General features: G+C 51.3%; 1 protein-coding gene across 2 annotated transcripts in view; it reads left to right on the plus strand.

The window, feature by feature from the left end:
- The window catches only part of LOC135555122 (homer protein homolog 2-like), a 174582-nt gene that overhangs the window by 93469 nt on the left and 60813 nt on the right, over nucleotides 1-20300 (plus strand). For both annotated transcript variants that reach the window (XM_064987483.1, XM_064987490.1), the window contains exon 3: nucleotides 17607-17738. In XM_064987483.1, the coding sequence (XP_064843555.1) occupies nucleotides 17607-17738 (132 nt within the window). The remainder of the gene's footprint in view (nucleotides 1-17606; nucleotides 17739-20300) is intronic.

Consider the following 20300-nt stretch of genomic DNA (forward strand, 5'->3'; position numbering starts at 1 on the left):
CTGAAGACAACCATACAACCATGACATGTCAGAGATCTTAGATACATACTGAAGACAACCATGACATGTCAGAGATCTTAGATACATACTGAAGACAACCATGACATGTCAGAGATCTTAGACACATACTGAAGACAACCATGACATGTCAGAGATCTTAGATACATACTGAAGACTGAATCTCCTTTGTTCCCTGTGAACGTACCGGTCTTCTATCAGGGACTTGGGATGAGTCCCACATGGCGCCCGATTCCCTATCTAGTGTACTACTTCATAATCACATTTAATTGGTCGCTTACCTATTTCATTTTTTTTTTTTTTTAGCCTTTATTTAACAAGGCAAGTCTGTTAAGAACAAATTCTTATTTACAAAGATGTCCTACTCCGGCTAAAACCTGGACGACGCTGGGCAGTGTGTGATACTGCCTGGATCCGAACCAGGGACTGTAGTGAGACCTCTTGCACTGGGATGCAGTGCCTTAGACCCCTGCTTCACTCAGATGTTATCGCAGGTGCACCAGTAATGCTGGTGTTTCTAGCTCCAACAGTGTAGTAATGCTGGTGTTTCTAGCTCCAACAGTGTAGTAATGCTGGTGTTTCTAGCTCCAACAGTGCAGTAATGCTGGTGTTTATCTCCAACAGTGTAGTAATGCTGGTGTTTCTAGCGACAACAGTGTAGTAATGCTGGTGTTTCTAGCGACAACAGTGTAGTAATGCTGGTGTTTCTAGCGACAACAGTGTAGTAATGCTGGTGTTTCTAGCGACAACAGTGTAGTAATGCTGGTGTTTCTAGCGACAACAGTGTAGTAATGCTGGTGTTTCTAGCGACAACAGTGTAGTAATGCTGGTGTTTCTAGCGACAACAGTGTAGTAATGCTGGTGTTTCTAGCGACAACAGTGTAGTAATGCTGGTGTTTCTAGCGACAACAGTGTAGTAATGCTGGTGTTTCTAGCTCCAACAGTGTAGTAATGCTGGTGTTTCTAGCTCCAACAGTGTGGTCATGCTGGTGTTTCTAGCTCCAACAGTGTAGTAATGCTGGTGTTTCTAGCTCCAACAGTGTAGTAATGCTGGTGTTTCTAGCTCCAACAGTGTAGTAATGCTGGTGTTTCTAGCTCCAACAGTGTAGTAATGCTGGTGTTTCTAGCTCCAACAGTGTAGTAATGCTGGTGTTTCTAGCTCCAACAGTGTAGTAATGCTGGTGTTTCTAGCTCCAACAGTGTGGTCATGCTGGTGTTTCTAGCTCCAACAGTGTAGTAATGCTGGTGTTTCTAGCTCCAACAGTGTAGTAATGCTGGTGTTTCTAGCGACAACAGTGTAGTAATGCTGGTGTTCCTAGCTCCAACAGTGTAGTAATGCTGGTGTTTCTAGTTCCAGTACCAGAGTCCTGTGTGTGTAAGTGACAGTGTGGACAGCATATTAATAAAAACATGCTTTACAGCTGTAGTTATAGAGGATGGGCCACAACTAGGGAACGAGGGACCATAGGGGGTAGGGGACCAGGGACCGAAGGGAACGAGGGACCATAGAGGGTAGGGGACGAGGGACCGTAGGGGACGAGGGACCGTAGGGGACGAGGGACCGTAAGGGACGAGGGACCGTAGGGGACGAGGGACCGTAAGGGACGAGGGACCGTAGGGGACGAGGGACCATAGGAGGTAGGGGACCGTAGGGGACTCGGGACCGTAGGGGACTAGGGACCGTAGGGGACCGTAGGGGACGAGGGACCGTAGGGGACTAGGGACCGTAGGGGACTAGGGACCGTAGGGGACTAGGGACCATAGGAGGTAGGGGACCGTAGGGGACCAGGGACCATAGGGGGTAGGGGAAGGTAGGAGCGGGGAGGATAGGAGGGCGAAGGTAGGAGGGGGGAGGATAGGAGGGTAGGAGTGCGAAGGTATGAGGGGGGAGGATAGGAGGGTAGAAGGGCAAAGGTATGAGGGGGGAGGATAGGAGGGTAGAAGGGCGAAGGTAGGAGGGGGGAGGATGGTTGTGTGCATGCGTAGAAAACATACATGCGAATTTCAAATTCTTTGACCTCTCAGGAGGGTCTTCCTCGACCCTAGCAACAGTCCCCTCTAGATAACCTTGACAACAAGCTGAGCGATGTCTCTAAAGCATGTCAGTAAAGGTTGTTGTCTAACTCCCCGTCTCTTCAAGCTCTCTTGTCTGACGTTGTGTTTTACACAGCCTTTTATTGGAAATACAAAGCTCTGGGGATTTGTCATGCATGTCTGATTTGGACAGTGTTCTGAGCTCTCAGTGAGGTGTGAGGGTGTGAGGTCTCTCTGTGAGGTCTGAGCTCTGGCAAAGAAAGATAAGTGTTAACTCCTCGGTAGAAAGGGAGATGGGGTGGTGAGGGAGATATAAAAAGGAGGGAGAGGCAGGAGGATGAGGAGAGAGGCAGGGGGATGAGGGAGAGGCAGGGGGTGAGGGGGAGAGGCAGGGAGAGGAGGAGAGAGACAGGGGATGATGAGGGAGAGGCAGGGAGAGGAGGAGAGAGGCAGGAGGATGAGGGAGAGGCAGGGGGTGAGGGAGAGGCAGGGAGAGGAGGAGAGAGACAGGATGATGAGGGAGAGGCAGGGAGAGGAGGAGAGAGGCAGGAGGATGAGGGAGAGGCAGGGAGAGGAGGAGAGAGACAGGAGGGTGAGGGAGAGGCAGGAGGATGAGGGAGAGGCAGGAGGATGAGGGAGAGGCAGGAGGATGAGGGAGAGGCAGGAGGATGAGGGAGAGGCAGGAGGATGAGGGAGAGGCAGGGAGAGGAGGAGAGAGACAGGAGGGTGAGGGAGAGGCAGGGAGGGGAGGAGGGAGAGGCAGGAGGGTGAGGGAGAGGCAGGAGGGTGAGGGAGAGGCAGGAGGAGGGTGAGGGAGAGGCAGGAGGATGAGGGAGAGGCAGGAGGATGAGGGAGAGGCAGGAGGATGAGGGAGAGGCAGGAGGGTGAGGGAGAGGCAGGAGGGTGAGGGAGAGGCAGGAGGGTGAGGGAGAGGCAGGAGGGTGAGGGAGAGGCAGGAGGGTGAGGGTGAGGCAGGAGGGTGAGGGTGAGGCAGGAGGGTGAGGGAGAGGCAGGAGGGTGAGGAGAGGCAGGAGGGTGAGGGAGAGGCAGGAGGATGAGGGAGAGGCAGGAGGATGAGGGAGAGGCAGGAGGATGAGGGAGAGGCAGGAGGATGAGGGAGAGGCAGGAGGATGAGGGAGAGGCAGGGAGAGGAGGGAGAGGCAGGAGGGTGAGGGAGAGGCAGGAGGGTGAGGAGAGGCAGGAGGGTGAGGGAGAGGCAGGAGGGATGAGGAGAGGCAGGAGGGGAGGGAGGTAAGGAGGATGAGGGAGAGACAGGGAGAGGAGGAGAGACAGGAGGATGAGGGAGAGGCAGGGAGAGACAGGAGGGTGAGGGGAGGCAGGAGGGTGAGGGGGAGAGACAGGGAGAGGCAGGAGGGTGTGGGAGAGACAGGGAGATGAGGAGAAAGACAGGAGGATGAGGGGAGGCAGGGAGAGACAGGAGGGTGAGGGAGAGGCAGGGAGAGGCAGGAGGGTGAGGGAGAGGCAGGAGGGTGAGGGAGAGGCAGGAGGGTGAGGAGAGGCAGGAGGATGAGGGAGAGGCAGGAGGATGAGGGAGAGGCAGGAGGATGAGGGAGAGGCAGGAGGATGAGGGAGAGGCAGGGAGAGGGAGAGACAGGGAGAGGAGGAGAGAGACAGGAGGATGAGGGAGAGGCAGGGAGAGACAGGAGGGTGAGCGGGAGAGGCAGGGAGAGAGGAGGAGAGAGACAGGAGGGTGAGGGAGAGGCAGGAGGATGAGGGAGAGGCAGGAGGATGAGGGAGAGGCAGGAGGGATGAGGGAGAGGCAGGAGGATGAGGGAGAGTGCAGGAGGATGAGGGGAGGCAGGAGGATGAGGAGAGGCAGGGGAGAGGGAGAGACAGGGAGAGGAGGGAGAGACAGGAGGGTGAGGGAGAGGCAGGAGGGTGAGGGAGAGGCAGGAGGGTGAGGGAGAGGCAGGAGGGTGAGGGAGAGGCAGGAGGGTGAGGGAGAGGCAGGAGGATGAGGGAGAGGCAGGAGGATGAGGGAGAGGCAGGAGGATGAGGGAGAGGTAGGAGGGTGAGGGAGAGGCAGGAGGATGAGGGAGAGACAGGGAGAGGAGGAGAGAGACAGGAGGATGAGGGAGAGGCAGGGAGAGACAGGAGGGTGAGGGAGAGGCAGGAGGGTGAGGGAGAGACAGGGAGAGGCAGGAGGGTGAGGGAGAGATAGGGAGATGAGGAGAAAGACAGGAGGATGAGGGAGAGGCAGGGAGAGACAGGAGGGTGAGGGAGAGGCAGGGAGAGGCAGGAGGGTGAGGGAGAGGCAGGAGGGTGAGGGAGAGGCAGGAGGGTGAGGGAGAGGCAGGAGGATGAGGGAGAGGCAGGAGGATGAGGGAGAGGCAGGAGGATGAGGGAGAGGCAGGGAGAGGGAGAGACAGGGAGAGGAGGAGAGAGACAGGAGGATGAGGGAGAGGCAGGGAGAGACAGGAGGGTGAGGGAGAGGCAGGGAGAGGAGGAGAGAGACAGGAGGGTGAGGGAGAGGCAGGAGGATGAGGGAGAGGCAGGAGGATGAGGGAGAGGCAGGAGGGTGAGTGAGAGGCAGGAGGATGAGGGAGAGGCAGGAGGATGAGGGAGAGGCAGGAGGGTGAGGGAGAGGCAGGAGGGTGAGGGAGAGGCAGGAGGGTGAGGGAGAGGCAGGAGGGTGAGGGAGAGGCAGGAGGGTGAGGGAGAGGCAGGAGGATGAGGGAGAGGCAGGAGGATGAGGGAGAGGCAGGAGGATGAGGGAGAGGCAGGAGGATGAGGGAGAGGCAGGGAGAGGGAGAGACAGGGAGAGGAGGGAGAGACAGAAGGGTGAGGGAGAGGCAGGGAGAGACAGGAGGGAGAGGCAGGGAGAGGCAGGAGGGTGAGGGAGAGGCAGGAGGGTGAGGGAGAGGCAGGAGGGTGAGGGAGAGGCAGGAGGATGAGGGAGAGGCAGGAGGATGAGGGAGAGGCAGGAGGATGAGGGAGAGGCAGGGAGAGGGAGAGACAGGGAGAGGAGGAGAGAGACAGGAGGATGAGGGAGAGGCAGGGAGAGACAGGAGGGTGAGGGAGAGGCAGGGAGAGGAGGAGAGAGACAGGAGGGTGAGGGAGAGGCAGGAGGATGAGGGAGAGGCAGGAGGATGAGGGAGAGGCAGGAGGATGAGGGAGAGGCAGGAGGGTGGAGTGAGAGGCAGGAGGATGAGGGAGAGGCAGGAGGATGAGGGAGAGGCAGGAGGGTGAGGGAGAGGCAGGAGGGTGAGGGAGAGGCAGGAGGGTGAGGGAGAGGCAGGAGGGTGAGGGAGAGGCAGGAGGGTGAGGAGAGGCAGGAGGATGAGGGAGAGGCAGGAGGATGAGGGAGAGGCAGGGAGAGGGAGAGACAGGGAGAGGAGGGAGAGACAGAAGGGTGAGGGAGAGGCAGGAGGGTGAGGGAGAGGCAGGAGGGTGAGGGAGAGGCAGGAGGATGAGGGAGAGGCAGGAGGGTGAGGGAGAGGCAGGAGGATGAGGGAGAGGCAGGAGGATGAGGGAGAGGCAGGAGGATGAGGGAGAGGCAGGAGGATGAGGGAGAGGCAGGAGGGTGAGGGAGAGGCAGGAGGGTGAGGGAGAGGCAGGAGGATGAGGGAGAGGCAGGAGGATGAGGGAGAGGCAGGAGGATGAGGGAGAGGCAGGAGGATGAGGGAGAGGCAGGGAGAGGGAGAGACAGGGAGAGGAGGGAGAGGCAGGAGGGTGAGGGAGAGGCAGGAGGGTGAGGGGAGAGGCAGGAGGGTGAGGGAGAGGCAGGAGGATGAGGGAGAGGCAGGAGGATGAGGGAGAGGCAGGAGGATGAGGAGGATGAGGGAGAGGCAGGAGGATGAGGGAGAGGCAGGATGAGGAAGGAGAGGCAGGAGGGTGAGGGAGAGGCAGGAGGGTGAGGGAGAGGCAGGAGGGTGAGGGAGAGGCAGGAGGGTGAGGGAGAGGCAGGGGAGGGTGAGGAGAGCAGGAGGATGAGGGAGAGGCAGGGAGAGACAGGGAGAGGAGGAGAGAGACAGAAGGATGAGGGAGAGGCAGCAGGAGAGGCAGGAGGGTGAGGGAGAGGCAGGAGGGTGAGGGAGAGGCAGGAGGGTGAGGGAGAGGCAGGAGGATGAGGGCAGGGAGAGGCAGGAGGATGAGGGAGAGGCAGGAGGATGAGGGAGAGGCAGGAGGATGAGGGAGAGGCAGGAGGATGAGGGAGAGGCAGGAGGATGAGGAGGCAGGAGAGGGAGAGGAGGAGAGAGACAGGAGGGATGAGGGAGAGGCAGGGAGAGAGGAGGGTGAGGGAGAGAGGCAGGAGGAGGGTGAGGAGAGAGGCAGGAGGGTGAGGGAGAGGCAGGAGGGTGAGGGAGAGGCAGGAGGATGAGGGAGAGGCAGGAGGATGAGGGAGAGGCAGGAGGGTGAGGGAGAGGCAGGAGGGTGAGGAGAGGCAGGAGGATGAGGGAGGGAGAGGGAGAGGGAGAGGATGAGGGAGAGGCAGGAGGATGAGGGAGAGGCAGGGATGAGGGAGAGGCAGGAGGGTGAGGGAGAGGCAGGAGGATGAGGGAGAGGCAGGGAGGACAGGAGGGTGAGGGGAGAGGCAGGAGGGTGAGGGAGAGGCAGGAGGGTGAGGGAGAGGCAGGGGATGAGGGAGAGGCAGGAGGATGAGGGAGAGGCAGGAGGGAGGATGAGGGAGAGGCAGGAGGGTGAGGGAGAGGCAGGAGGATGAGGGAGAGGCAGGAGGATGAGGGAGAGGCAGGAGGATGAGGGAGAGGCAGGAGGAGAGGGAGAGACAGGAGAGGAGGAGAGGACAGGGAGGATGAGGGAGAGGCAGGGAGAGACAGGAGGGTGAGGGAGAGGCAGGGAGGTGAGGGAGAGAGGGAGAGGCAGGAGGGTGAGGGGAGAGCAGGGGGATGAGGAGAAAGACAGGAGGCAGGGAGGAGGAGAGACAGGAGGGGATGAGGCAGGGGGAGGAGGGAGGGGAGGCAGGAAGGGAGACAGGAGGGTGAGGAGGAGGGAGGGGAGGAGAGGGAGGAGGAGGGAGGAGGAGGGGGGAGAGACAGAGGATGAGGAGAGAATGAGGGAGAGACAGGGAGACAGGACAGGAAGAGACAGGAGGATGAGGGAGAGGCAGGGAGAGACAGGAGTCTTGGTGAGGGAGAGGAGGCAGGATTGAGGGAGAGGCAGGAGGGTGAGGGAGAGGCAGGAGGGTGGAGGAGGGAGGCAGGAGGGTGAGGGAGAGGGGAGAGGCAGGGAGAGGCAGGAGGGTGAGGAGAGGCAGGAGGGAGGAGGAGAGGCAGGAGGCAGGGGGAGAGGAGGAGAGGTGGGCCCAAGACAGGAGGGTGAGGGGTAGAGAGGGGTTGTGAGGGGTAGAGATGGGGGTTGAGGGGTAGAGATGGGGATTGAGGAAGAGATGGAGGGGAAAGAGGGAGACGGGTGATAATGGGGAGGGAGGGAGAGAGAGGAGGAAGAGGACGAGGAAGAATGAGAGGAGGACAGCGGTTGTCAGTTATTCCTGGTCCTAATTTTGGAGCAGGGCCATGTTGCTATGAGACAAGGGGTGCATAGTAATTAACATGTCTTGTGTTGTCTCTTAATTGTTGGGATCAGTTCTCTGTGCTGCTCCGAGACAGAGAGAGTGGGACAAAGAATGTTTTCTTTGTTTAGGAGTGTTTGTGGGTGGGTGTTCTCGCTTGTTGTGTGTGTGTGCGTGTGTGTGCGTGTGTGTGAGATATGATTGTTTGTGTGGAGGTTTCCAGAGGTGGGCCCAAGTCACTATTATTCCAGTCACTTAGAGAGAGTCCCAACTAGAACGGTTTGGTCCGAGTCGAGTCCCACTATTATTTGAGTCTCGAGTCGAGTCCCAACTAGAACGGTTTGAGTCTCGAGTCGAGTCCCAACTAGAACGGTTTGAGTCTCGAGTCGAGTCCCAACTAGAACGGTTTGAGTCTCGAGTCGAGTCCCAACTAGAACGGTTTGAGTCTCGAGTCGAGTCCCAACTAGAACGGTTTGAGTCTCGAGTCGAGTCCCAACTAGAACGGTTTGAGTCTCCAAGTCGTACGTTTTTTCAAGTAAAATAAACTACACATTCGATAGCTTGTTCAATTACACATCTTTGTGTATGTATTGATGCTACCAGACAGACATCTGCAGCTTCATCTCCAGTTCATCCTGAGGACCAGTCGGTCTGGTCTAGTAATTGTTGCCTCATTGCTGCTGAGCTTCAAGGTCAACAGTTCATATCCTGGATCCCCAAACAGTTCGTGGAGCTGCGCATTTACTATGTGTATTTACTATGTGTATTTACTATGTGTATTTACTATGGGTATTTACTATGAGTATTTACTATGAGTATTTACTATGAGTATTTACTATGAGTATTTACTATGGGTATTTACTATGAGTATTTACTATGAGTATTTACTATGAGTATTTACTATGTATTTACTAGTATTTACTATGAGTATTTACTATGAGTATTTACTATGAGTATTTACTATGGGTATTTACTATGAGTATTTACTATGGGTATTTACTATGTGTATTTACTATGGGTATTTACTATGGGTATTTACTATGGGTATTTACTATGGGTATTTACTATGAGTATTTACTATGAGTATTTACTATGGGTATTTACTATGGGTATTTACTATGCGTATTTACTAGTATTTACTATGGGTATTTACTATGGAGTATTTACTATGTATTTACTAGTATTTACTATGGGTATTTACTATGAGTATTTACTATGTGTATTTACTATGGGTATTTACTATGGGTATTTACTATGAGTATTTACTATGGGTATTTACTATGTGTATTTACTATGAGTATTTACTATGTGTATTTACTATGAGTATTTACTATGAGTATTTACTATGCCAATCCTCTCTCCCTCCAATTGATATTTGTGCTGCACCAGATCCTATCGCTGTAAATCTGTTGTTCTCAAACTTTTTGACCTGCAACCCCCCCACCGCGACCCCGGTGCACAATCGCTACCCAAATGTAGCCTGTCATTGCAGCCATAAACAGTGACGTATTTTCAAACTGCAGGACGCCGACGTAAACGACATTTTGAGATGGAAGTCATTCGTGTTAGCAGCCAATATCAACTAGGGATATGATGTCACTTCTCTGGGGTCCAACAGGACAATACACCCTACCTTTCCTGTATGCAGTGGAGATTGAAAGACAAGGAAAAGCACAGTCTGTCTGCAACTTGCCTGTCACTTTGGAGGGCCTGCCTGCCCGCCTGCCTGCCTGCCTGCCCGCCTGCCTGCCTGCCTGCCCGCCTGCCTGCCTGCCTGCCTGCCTGCCTGCCTGCCTGCCGGCCTGCCTGCCTGCCCGCCCACCCGCCCGCCCGCCCTCATCCTCCTGCCTCTCCTAGTGTGATGTTACAGCTGTCTTCAGACATACAGCCAGTAACCAGCCAAACTAGGTCTGTCTGAAATATGGACGTGATCAATGAATTAGCCGGGTAGACTAACGTTATCGTTCTGGCCGAGATGTGTCCGTAGTGGATTGATAAACTGTATGGATAACTTTCTTTAATTATGGGTCATTTAAACGTAGGCATATTGGAGAAAATGACACAAGAGCTGCTGTCTGGAGACTCATCTGGATCTGCTGTCTGGAGACTCATCTGGAGACTCATCTGGATCTGCTGTCTGGAGACTCATCTGGATCTGCTGTCTGGAGACTCATCTGGATCTGCTGTCTGGAGACTCATCTGGATCTGCTGTCTGGAGACTCATCTGGATCTGCTGTCTGGAGACTCATCTGGATCTGTTGTCTGGAGACTCGTCTGGAGACTCATCTGGATCTGTTGTCTGGAGACTCATCTGGATCTGTTGTCTGGAGACTCATCTGGATCTGCTGTCTGGAGACTCATCTGGATCTGCTGTCTGGAGACTCATCTGGATCTGTTGTCTGGAGACTCGTCTGGAGACTCATCTGGATCTGTTGTCTGGAGACTCGTCTGGAGACTCATCTGGATCTGTTGTCTGGAGACTCATCTGGAGACTCATCTGGATCTGTTGTCTGGAGACTCATCTGGATCTGTTGTCTGGAGACTCGTCTGGAGACTCATCTGGATCTGCTGTCTGGAGACTCATCTGGATCTGCTGTCTGGAGACTCATCTGGATCTGTTGTCTGAAGACTCATCTGGAGACTCATCTGGATCTGCTGTCTGAAGACTCACCTGGATCTGCTGTCTGGAGACTCATCTGGATCTGTTGTCTGGAGACTCATCTGGAGACTCATCTGGATCTGCTGTCTGAAGACTCACCTGGATCTGCTGTCTGAAGACTCATCTGGAGACTCATCTGGATCTGTTGTCTGGAGACTCATCTGCTGTCTGGAGACTCATCTGGATCTGCTGTCTGGAGACTCATCTGGATCTGCTGTCTGGAGACTCATCTGGATCTGCTGTCTGAGACTCAGATCTGCTGTCTGGAGACTCATCTGGATCTGACTCATCTGTCTGGAGACTCATCTGGAGACTCATCTGGATCTGCTGTCTGGAGACTCATCTGGATCTGCTGTCTGGAGACTCATCTGGATCTGCTGTCTGGAGACTCATCTGGATCTCTGTCTGGAGACTCATCTGGATCTGCTGTCTGGAGACTCATCTGGATCTGCTGTCTGGAGACTCATCTGGATCTGCTGAGTCTGGAGACTCATCTGGATCTGCTGTCTGGAGACTCATCTGCTGTCTGGAGATCTGATCTGTCTGGAGACTCATCTGGATCTGCTGTCTGGAGACTCATCTGGATCTGCTGTCTGGAGACTCATCTGGATCTGCTGTCTGGAGACTCATCTGGATCTGCTGTCTGGAGACTCATCTGAGACTTGTCTGGATCTGTTGTCTGGAGACTCATCTGGATCTGCTGTCTGGAGACTCATCTGGATCTGCTGTCTGGAGACTCATCTGGATCTGCTGTCTGGAGTCTGGAGACTCATCTGGATCTGCTGTCTGGAGACTCATCTGGATCTGCTGTCTGGAGACTCATCTGGATCTGCTGTCTGGAGACTCATCTGGATCTCATCTGGATCTGCTGTCTGGAGACTCATCTGGATCTGTTGTCTGGAGACTCGTCTGGAGACTCATCTGGATCTGTTGTCTGGAGACTCATCTGGAGACTCATCTGGATCTGCTGTCTGGAGACTCATCTGGATCTGTTGTCTGAGACTCATCTGGAGACTCATCTGGATCTGCTGTCTGGAGACTCACCTGGATCTGCTGTCTGGAGACTCATCTGGATCTGCTGTCTGGAGACTCATCTGGAGACTCATCTGGATCTGCTGTCTGGAGACTCACCTGGATCTGCTGTCTGAAGACTCATCTGGATCTGTTGTCTGGAGACTCATCTGGATCTGCTGTCTGGAGACTCATCTGGAGACTCATCTGGATCTGTTGTCTGGAGACTCATCTGGATCTGTTGTCTGGAGACTCACCTGGAGACTCATCTGGATCTGCTGTCTGGAGACTCATCTGAATCTGTTGTCTGGAGACTCATCTGGATCTGCTGTCTGGAGAGACTCGTCTGGAGACTCATCTGGATCTGCTGTCTGGAGACTCATCTGGATCTGGACTCATCTGGATCTGCTGCTGTCTGGAGACTCATCTGGATCTGCTGTCTGGAGACTCATCTGGATCTGCTGTCTGGAGACTCATCTGGATCTGCTGTCTGGAGACTCATCTGGATCTGCTGTCTGGAGACTCATCTGGATCTGCTGTCTGGAGACTCATCTGGATCTGCTGTCTGGAGACTCATCTGGATCTGCTGTCTGGAGACTCATCTGGATCTGCTGTCTGGAGACTCATCTGGATCTGTTGTCTGGAGACTCATCTGGATCTGCTGTCTGGAGACTCATCTGGAGACTCATCTGGATCTGCTGTCTGGAGACTCATCTGGATCTGCTGTCTGGAGACTCACCTGGAGACTCATCTGAATCTGCGTGCCCTCCTTTGAGCAGCTAATACCGATCACTGGTCCTTGGTCATCTGTTGTCTGAAACACAGATGAGTTGGTTTTTTTTTAGACAATAATTTGGTGACTCGTCTGGAAACCAGATCTGGATCTGTGTCTGGAGACATCATCTAGGATCTGCTGTCTGGAGACTCATCTGGATCCCACTCATCAGATCTGCTGTCTGGAGACTCATCTGAGAATCACTGTCTGGAGACGTCACCTGGATCTGTCTGGAGACTTGATCTGACACTCATCTGGTCCAATCAGAGGGCATCGACTGTGCCTCTTCACTAGTCAATCTGGAATCTGCTTTATCTTGTCTGGAGACAAAATGGGTGGGTGACAAAATGTTATCAAACTCATCCTGGCCACAGAATTTCAAGTCATCAGTCTCAAGTCAAAGTCGAAGTCTCCAAGTCTTGAGTCTCCCAGTCTCAAGTCATGTAATCGAGTCAGACTCGAGTCCAATTCAGTGTAATCGGATACACACTGTGGAGGTTTCTGTGTTGAGACACACCCTGGGACTCTTCTCTAACCTGATCTAGATTATTCATCTATATCAGTTTCATCAATCAGCTCTTTGTCATATCACAGTCTCAGTGACTCACTTCTCTCCAGGAAACACTGGATCTCTGTCCCAAATATCACCCTATTCCCTATATAGTGGTACTACTATCAGAGCCATCTAGTCTCCCAATATAGTGGTACTACTATAGATCAGGGTCTGGATTGCCTCATCTAGTGGTCTACTATAGACCAGGGCCCTATTCTATATAGTGCACTACTCGAGACCAGGGCCCTATTCCCTATATAGTGCACTACTTTGGACCTGGGCCCTATTCCTATACCGGCTTCGGTGTAGTGCACTAATTTAGATCAGGGCCCTATTTACCTATATAGTGGTACTAATGACCTCACTATTCCTATAACACTACTTTAGACCAGGGCCCTATTCCCTATATAGTGCACTATTTTAGACCAGAGCCCTATTCCCTATATAGTGGTACTACTATAGACCAGAGCCATATTCCCTATATAGTGTACTACTATAGACCAGGGTCCCTATTCCCTATATAGTGGTACTACTATAGACCAGAGCCCTATTCCCTATATAGTGGTACTACTATAGACCAGAGCCCTATTCCTATATAGTGGTACTACTATAGACCAGGGCCCTATTCCCTATATAGTGTACTACTATAGACCAGGCCCTATTCCCTATATAGTGGTACTACTATAGACCAGAGCCCTATTCCCTATATAGTGGTACTACTATAGACCAGAGCCCTATTCCCTATATAGTGGTACTACTATAGACCAGAGCCCTATTCCCTATATAGATGTACTACTATAGACCAGAGCCTTATTCCCTATATGGTGGTACTACTATAGACCAGAGCCCAATTCCCTATATAGTGGTACTACTATAGACCAGAGCCCTATTCCCTATATAGTGGTACTACTATAGACTAGGGCCCTATTCCCTATATAGTGGTACTACTATAGACCAGAGCCCTATTCCCTATATAGTGGTACTACTTTAGACCAGGGCCCTATTCCCTATATAGTGTACTACTATAGACCAGGGCCCTATTCCCTATATAGTGGTACTACTATAGACCAGGGCCCTATTCCCTATATAGTGTACTACTATAGACCAGGGCCCTATTCCCTATATAATATATTTAGACCAGAGCCCTATTCCCTATATAGTATATTTAGACCAGGGCCATATTCCCTATATAGTGCACTACTTTAGACCAGGGCCCTATTCCCTAAATAGTGCACTACTTTAGACCAGGGCCCTATTCCCTATATAGTGGTACTACTATAGACCAGAGCTCTATTCCCTATATAGTGCACTACTTTAGACCAGGGCCCTATTCCCTATATAGTGCACTACTTTAGACCAGAGCCCTATTCCCTATATAGTGCACTACTTTAGACCAGGGCCCTATTCCCTATATAGTGCACTACTTTAGACCAGGGCCCTCAGGACCATTTAGGAGACAGTCTATCATTAGACTATTAATACATGTTATTATGCTCCAGTAACAGGCCTGTTAAACAGCTACTAGTTGAACAGCTGGACTACACTGTAACCGAGAAGGGCTTGTGTCCCAAATGACTCCCTATTCCCTACATAGTGCACTACTTTAGACCAGAGTTCTATAGGGCTCTGGTCAAAAGTAGTGCACTAAATAGGGAATAGGGTGCCTTTTTGGGATACGGGCTTGGGAGTCGTAATGACCATTATAGGGGTCAGTGGGCTGTGTGGACACGTGCATACTGGACATAGTTGGAGGCAGGGTGTGTGTGTGTGTGAGTGTGTGAGTGTGTGTGTGTGAGCTTCTGTGTGTGTGTGTGTGTGTGGGTGAGTGTGTGTGTGTGTGTGAGTGAGTGTGTGTGACTCTGAGAAACCAATCTAATGGTGTGACTCTGTTCCTCTTCAGATTACATAAAGCCTCCAGCTCTTTCTCTTGTCATTGTGTTATTATGGAAAGCGTCTGGAGTTCATCTGGGAAGGAGTCTGTTAGCAGTGTGGGGTTTATTTTAGTTTTTTTTGTGCAATGGAGTTATTTCCCTTTGACTTTGATTTCTGATGCTGAATAAGAGCTTGATCTTTGGCCAGAGTTGTATTGCAGAAGGCAAACGGTGACTTCTGAATCTTGATCAAGAAGATTATTTTAGATGTCTGAGAACACAATGAAGTTGTGGCTTGTGTCAACAACAACAAACAGGTTCCTTGTGTCAACAACAACAAACAGGAAACTGAAAGCCTGTGGGGGGGGGGGGGAACGAACATCTTATTTTATATGTTGTCAATAGGAGCACTACTGCTCATGTTTTCCATGGAGAACACAGACCCATGCTGTTCTGCACAGTGGGATAAGGTGTGTCTTGGCCAGCCCAGTCCCAGACCCAGTCCCGTTCCAGGCCCAGTCCCAGCCCAGTCCCAGTCCCTGTCCCAGTCCCAGTCCCAGTCCCTGTCCCAGTCCCAGGCCAGTCCCAGTCCCAGTCCAGTCCCAAAAGTCCAATGAACCAAAAGTAATATAATACAGTGTTGAGATTTGGCCCCACTTTCTGATTTTCTCTACTTTTGCATAATTTTTTTTATACTGGAATGTTGTGATCTTTGGCCAGACCTAATATTAGAGAACCTGGTGAACAAATAACACAACGGTGCTTCATCCTTCTAGAATCTGGCTGCCTTCGATACTGTGAACCATCAGATCCTCCTCTAGATCCGTACTGGGCATCTCCGGCGCGGCCCACGCTTATTGCGTCCACCTGACAGGTCGCTCCTATCAGGAAACGTGGCGAGAATCTGTGCCACGCGCTCTCACCACAAACAGGGAAACTCTAGACCCTCTCCTATTCTCGCTATACACAGTCACTTGGCTCTGTCATAACCTCACATGGTCTCTCCTATCATTGCTATGTCAACAACAACAATTAAGGATTCCCCTTCTGATGACCAGGTGTCAATCGCATCTCTGCATGTCTGGCAGACATATCAGTGTGGATGACGGATCACCACCTCAAGCTGAACCTCGGCAAGACGGAGCTGCAACTTCCTCCCGGGGAAGGACTGCCCGTTCCATGATCTCGCCATCACGGTTGAAAGCCATTGTGTCAGACAGAGCGCTAAGAACCTTGGCGTGATCCTGGACAACACTATCGTTTCTCAACCAACATCATTGTGCCCGTTCCTGTAGGTTCAAACTCTACAACATCGCCGCAGAAGACCCTGCCTCACACAGGGCGGCGCAGGTCCTAACAGGCACTTGTATTTTATATTTGTCAATAGGCTGGGCTCCTGCCTGTGCCATTAATGGAGAACTCACAGACCCAGCTGTTCAACCTTGCACAGTTCTCTACGTCACCCCGCTCCTCCGCTCTCTCCACTGGCTTCCAGTCCCAGTCCGCTACAAGACCATGGTGCCCAGTCCCTGTCCCAGCACCGCAGTACCCAGGCTCTGATCAGGCCAGTACACCCAAACAAGGTCCCTTCATCCACCCAGCCTGCCAGCCTCCCTAGTCCCATTGAGGAAGTCCAGTTCCCCTCAGCCCAGTCAAAACTGCGCAGCTCTGGCCCCCAAAAGTAATATACGACGCCAGGACAGCGGAGTCAATGAGAGACACCTGAAACCCCACTTTCTTCAAGGAATACCTAGGATAGGATAATAATCCTTTTTTTTTTTTAATGATTTGGAATTGTAAAGTGGCTGTTCCACTGGATGTCAGAATGAATTCACCAATTTGTAAGTCGCTCTGGATAAAGGTCTGCTAAATGACTTAAATGTAATGTAAATGTAATTTACATACTTATTTAATTTATTTGATGAACAAAGTTATGCAACACTCAATGCCCCAGTGTGTAAAAGTAATTGCCTCCAAGGACACTCAGTAACTGGTTGCTCCACCTTGTATCTGCGACGACTCCAACCAAACGCTTCCTGTAGTTGATCAGTCTCTAACGTCGCTGTGGAGTTATTTTTTGGCCCACTCTTCCATGCAGAACTGCTGCAACTCAGTGACATTGTGGGTTTTTAAGCATGACCTGCTCGTTTCAAGTCCTGCCACAACATCTCCGTTGGGATTAGGTCTGGACTTTGACAAGGCCATTCCAAAACTTCAAATGTGTTTTGCTTTTTAGCCATTTTCATATAGACTTGATGTTTTGGATCGTTGTCTTGCTGCATGACCCAGCTGTGCTTCATCTCACAGACGGACGGCCTGACGTTCTCCTGTAGAATGATCTGATACAGAGCAGAATTCATGGTTCCTTCTATTAATGCAAGTCGCTTAGATCCTGAGGCAGCAAAGCCTCCCCAAACCATCACACCACCATCACCATGCTGGACCCCAAACCATCACACCACCATCACCATGCTGGACCCCAAACCATCACACCACCACCACCATGCTGGACCCCAAACTATCACAGCACCACCACCATGCTGGACCCCAAACCATCACAGCACCATGCGTGACCGTTGGTATGAGGTTCTGGCGAATGAAGTGTTTGGTTTTCGCCAGGCATCATTGGACCCATGTCGTCCCAAAAGTTATACTTTTGACTGATCTGTCCATAGAACATTCTTCCAAGAGTCTTGATGATCATCCAGGTGCTTTTTTGGCAAACTGGAGTCAACTTTTTGGACAAGATGGGTGCCATTATGCTGGCGAACACCAAAGGACTTCAGGGGCTTATTCTGTTGCAAAAAGTTTCGTGAATGAAATAGGGAGGGACCTACCTGAATTTGTCCAATATAAACCTCTTGTTTTAGTGTTTGGACTAATGATTACACCCCAGGTGTGCAAAACTGTGGCCCACTGAGGTTTCCCAAACTGGTTTCCCAAACTGGTTTCCCAAACTGGTTTCCCAAACTGGCTGCCAACTGAGGTTTCCCAAACTGGTTTCCCAAATTGGTTTCCCAAACTGTTTGTGCTTTGACCCTTTCCCATGTTCCAGTAGCCCAGCAAGGCACGTACCCCCTCAAGCTGCTCCAGGTATTTCCGTTGTGCCCTTGAGCAAGGCACTAACCCCCTCAAGCTGCTCCAGGGGCACCACCGCATCTCCTACTAAAGTGTCATTTCCTGTCTCCCTTCAGGTGATCATCAACAGCACCATCACCCCCAACATGACCTTCACCAAGACCTCCCAGAAGTTTGGCCAATGGGCTGACAGCAGAGCCAACACAGTGTTCGGACTGGGGTTTGCCTCCGAGCAGCAGCTGGCCAAGGTACTGATTGGTTCATTGATTTTCTGTTACGATTTTAAAAAGACAAAGCTATTCCATCACTAGTGTTAAGATATAGCTGTTCCGTCACTACCGGCAACATAAAGCCATTCCGTCACAACCTCTGTGTTTGTTTGGTCCAGTATTTGTTGTTGTTGTTTGGGAACCACCTTGGATATGAGTTGATTAATCATCTCATGGGATTTTATCCTTCACGTATTTTACAGTGAATAAATAGTAGATGGTCTAGTTTGTCCCTGAGCTCATCATGTCAGAGTAACTCACCTCATCTCCACCATGGTTACATCCCATCATGTCAGAGTAACTCACCTCATCTCCACCATGGTTACATCCCATCATGTCAGAGTAACTCACCTCATCTCCACCATGGTTACATCCCATCACGTCAGAGTAACTCACCTCATCTCCACCATGGTTACATCCCATCACGTCAGAGTAACTCACCTCATCTCCACCATGGTTACATCCCATCATGTCAGAGTAACTCACCTCATCTCCACCATGGTTACATCCCATCATGTCAGAGTAACTCACCTCATCTCCACCATGGTTACATCCCATCACGTCAGAGTAACTCACCTCATCTCCACCATGGTTACATCCCATCATGTCAGAGTAACTCACCTCATCTCCACCATGGTTACATCCCATCATGTCAGAGTAACTCACCTCATCTCCACCATGGTTACATCTCATCATGTCAGAGTAACTCACCTCATCTCCACCATGGTTACATCCCATCATGTCAGAGTAACTCACCTCATCTCCACCATGGTTACATCCCATCATGTCAGAGTAACTCACCTCATCTCCACCATGGTTACATCCCATCATGTCAGAGTAACTCACCTCATCTCCACCATGGTTACATCCCATCACGTCAGAGTAACTCACCTCATCTCCACCATGGTTACATCCCATCACGTCAGAGTAACTCACCTCATCTCCACCATGGTTACATCCCATCACGTCAGAGTAACTCACCTCATCTCCACCATGGTTACATCCCATCACGTCAGAGTAACTCACCTCATCTCCACCATGGTTACATCCCATCACGTCAGAGTAACTCACCTCATCTCCACCATGGTTACATCCCATCACGTCAGAGTAACTCACCTCATCTCCACCATGGTTACATCCCATCATGTCAGAGTAACTCACCTCATCTCCACCATGGTTACATCTCATCATGTCAGAGTAACTCACCTCATCTCCACCATGGTTACATCCCATCATGTCAGAGTAACTCACCTCATCTCCACCATGGTTACATCCCATCATGTCAGAGTAACTCACCTCATCTCCACCATGGTTACATCCCATCACGTCAGAGTAACTCACCTCATCTCCACCATGGTTACATCCCATCACGTCAGAGTAACTCACCTCATCTCCACCATGGTTACATCCCATCATCTCAGAGTAACTCACCTCGTCTCCACCATGGTTACATCCCAAACGACACCCTATTCTCTCTTTTGATGGTGCACAAATAAAATTTGATTTGATTTATAGTGCACTACTTTAGACTAAGGTCTATAGGGGTGATGGTGCACTACTTTAGACTAAGGTCTATAGGGGTGATGGTGCACTACTGTTGACTAAGGTCTATAGGGGTGATGGTAACTCTGTTGACTAAGGTCTATAGGGGTGATGGTGCACTACTTTAGACTAAGGCTTATAGGGGTGTTACATCCCTACTGTTGACTAAGGTCTATAGGGGTGATGGTGCACTACTTTAGACTAAGGTCTATAGTGGTGATGGTGCCTACTTTAGACTAAGGTCTATAGGGGTGATGGTGCACTACTGTTGACTAAGGTCTATAGGGGTGATGGTGCACTACTTTAGACTAAGGTCTATAGGGGTGATGGTGCACTACTTTGGACTAAGGTCTATAGGGGTGATGGTGCACTACTTTAGACTAAGGTCTATAGTGGTGATGGTGCACTACTTTAGACTAAGGTCTATAGGGGTGATGGTGCACTACTGTTGACTAAGGTCTATAGGGGTGATGGTGCACTACTGTTGACTAAGGTCTATAGGGGTGATGGTGCACTATAGGGGTGATGGTGCACTACTAAGGTCTATAGGGGTGATGGTGCACTACTGTTGACTAAGGTCTATAGGGGTGATGGTGCACTACTTTAGACTAAGGCCTATAGGGGTGATGGTGCACTACTGTTGACTAAGGTCTATAGTGGTGATGGTGCACTACTTTAGACTAAGGTCTATAGTGGTGATGGTGCACTACTTTAGACTAAGGTCTATAGTGGTGATGGTGCACTACTTTAGACTAAGGCCTATAGGGGTGATGGTGCACTACTTTAGACTAAGGTCTATAGGGGTGATGGTGCACTACTTTGGACTAAGGTCTATAGGGGTGATGGTGCACTACTTTAGACTAAGGCTTATAGGGGTGATGGTGCACTACTGTTGGTGCACTACTGTTGACTAAGGTCTATAGGGGTGATGGTGCACTACTGTTGACTAAGGTCTATAGGGGTGATGGTGCACTACTGTTGACTAAGGTCTATAGGGGT

Source organism: Oncorhynchus masou, chromosome 2 (genome assembly GCF_036934945.1).
Source record: "Oncorhynchus masou masou isolate Uvic2021 chromosome 2, UVic_Omas_1.1, whole genome shotgun sequence".
Lineage (NCBI taxonomy): Eukaryota > Metazoa > Chordata > Actinopteri > Salmoniformes > Salmonidae > Oncorhynchus > Oncorhynchus masou.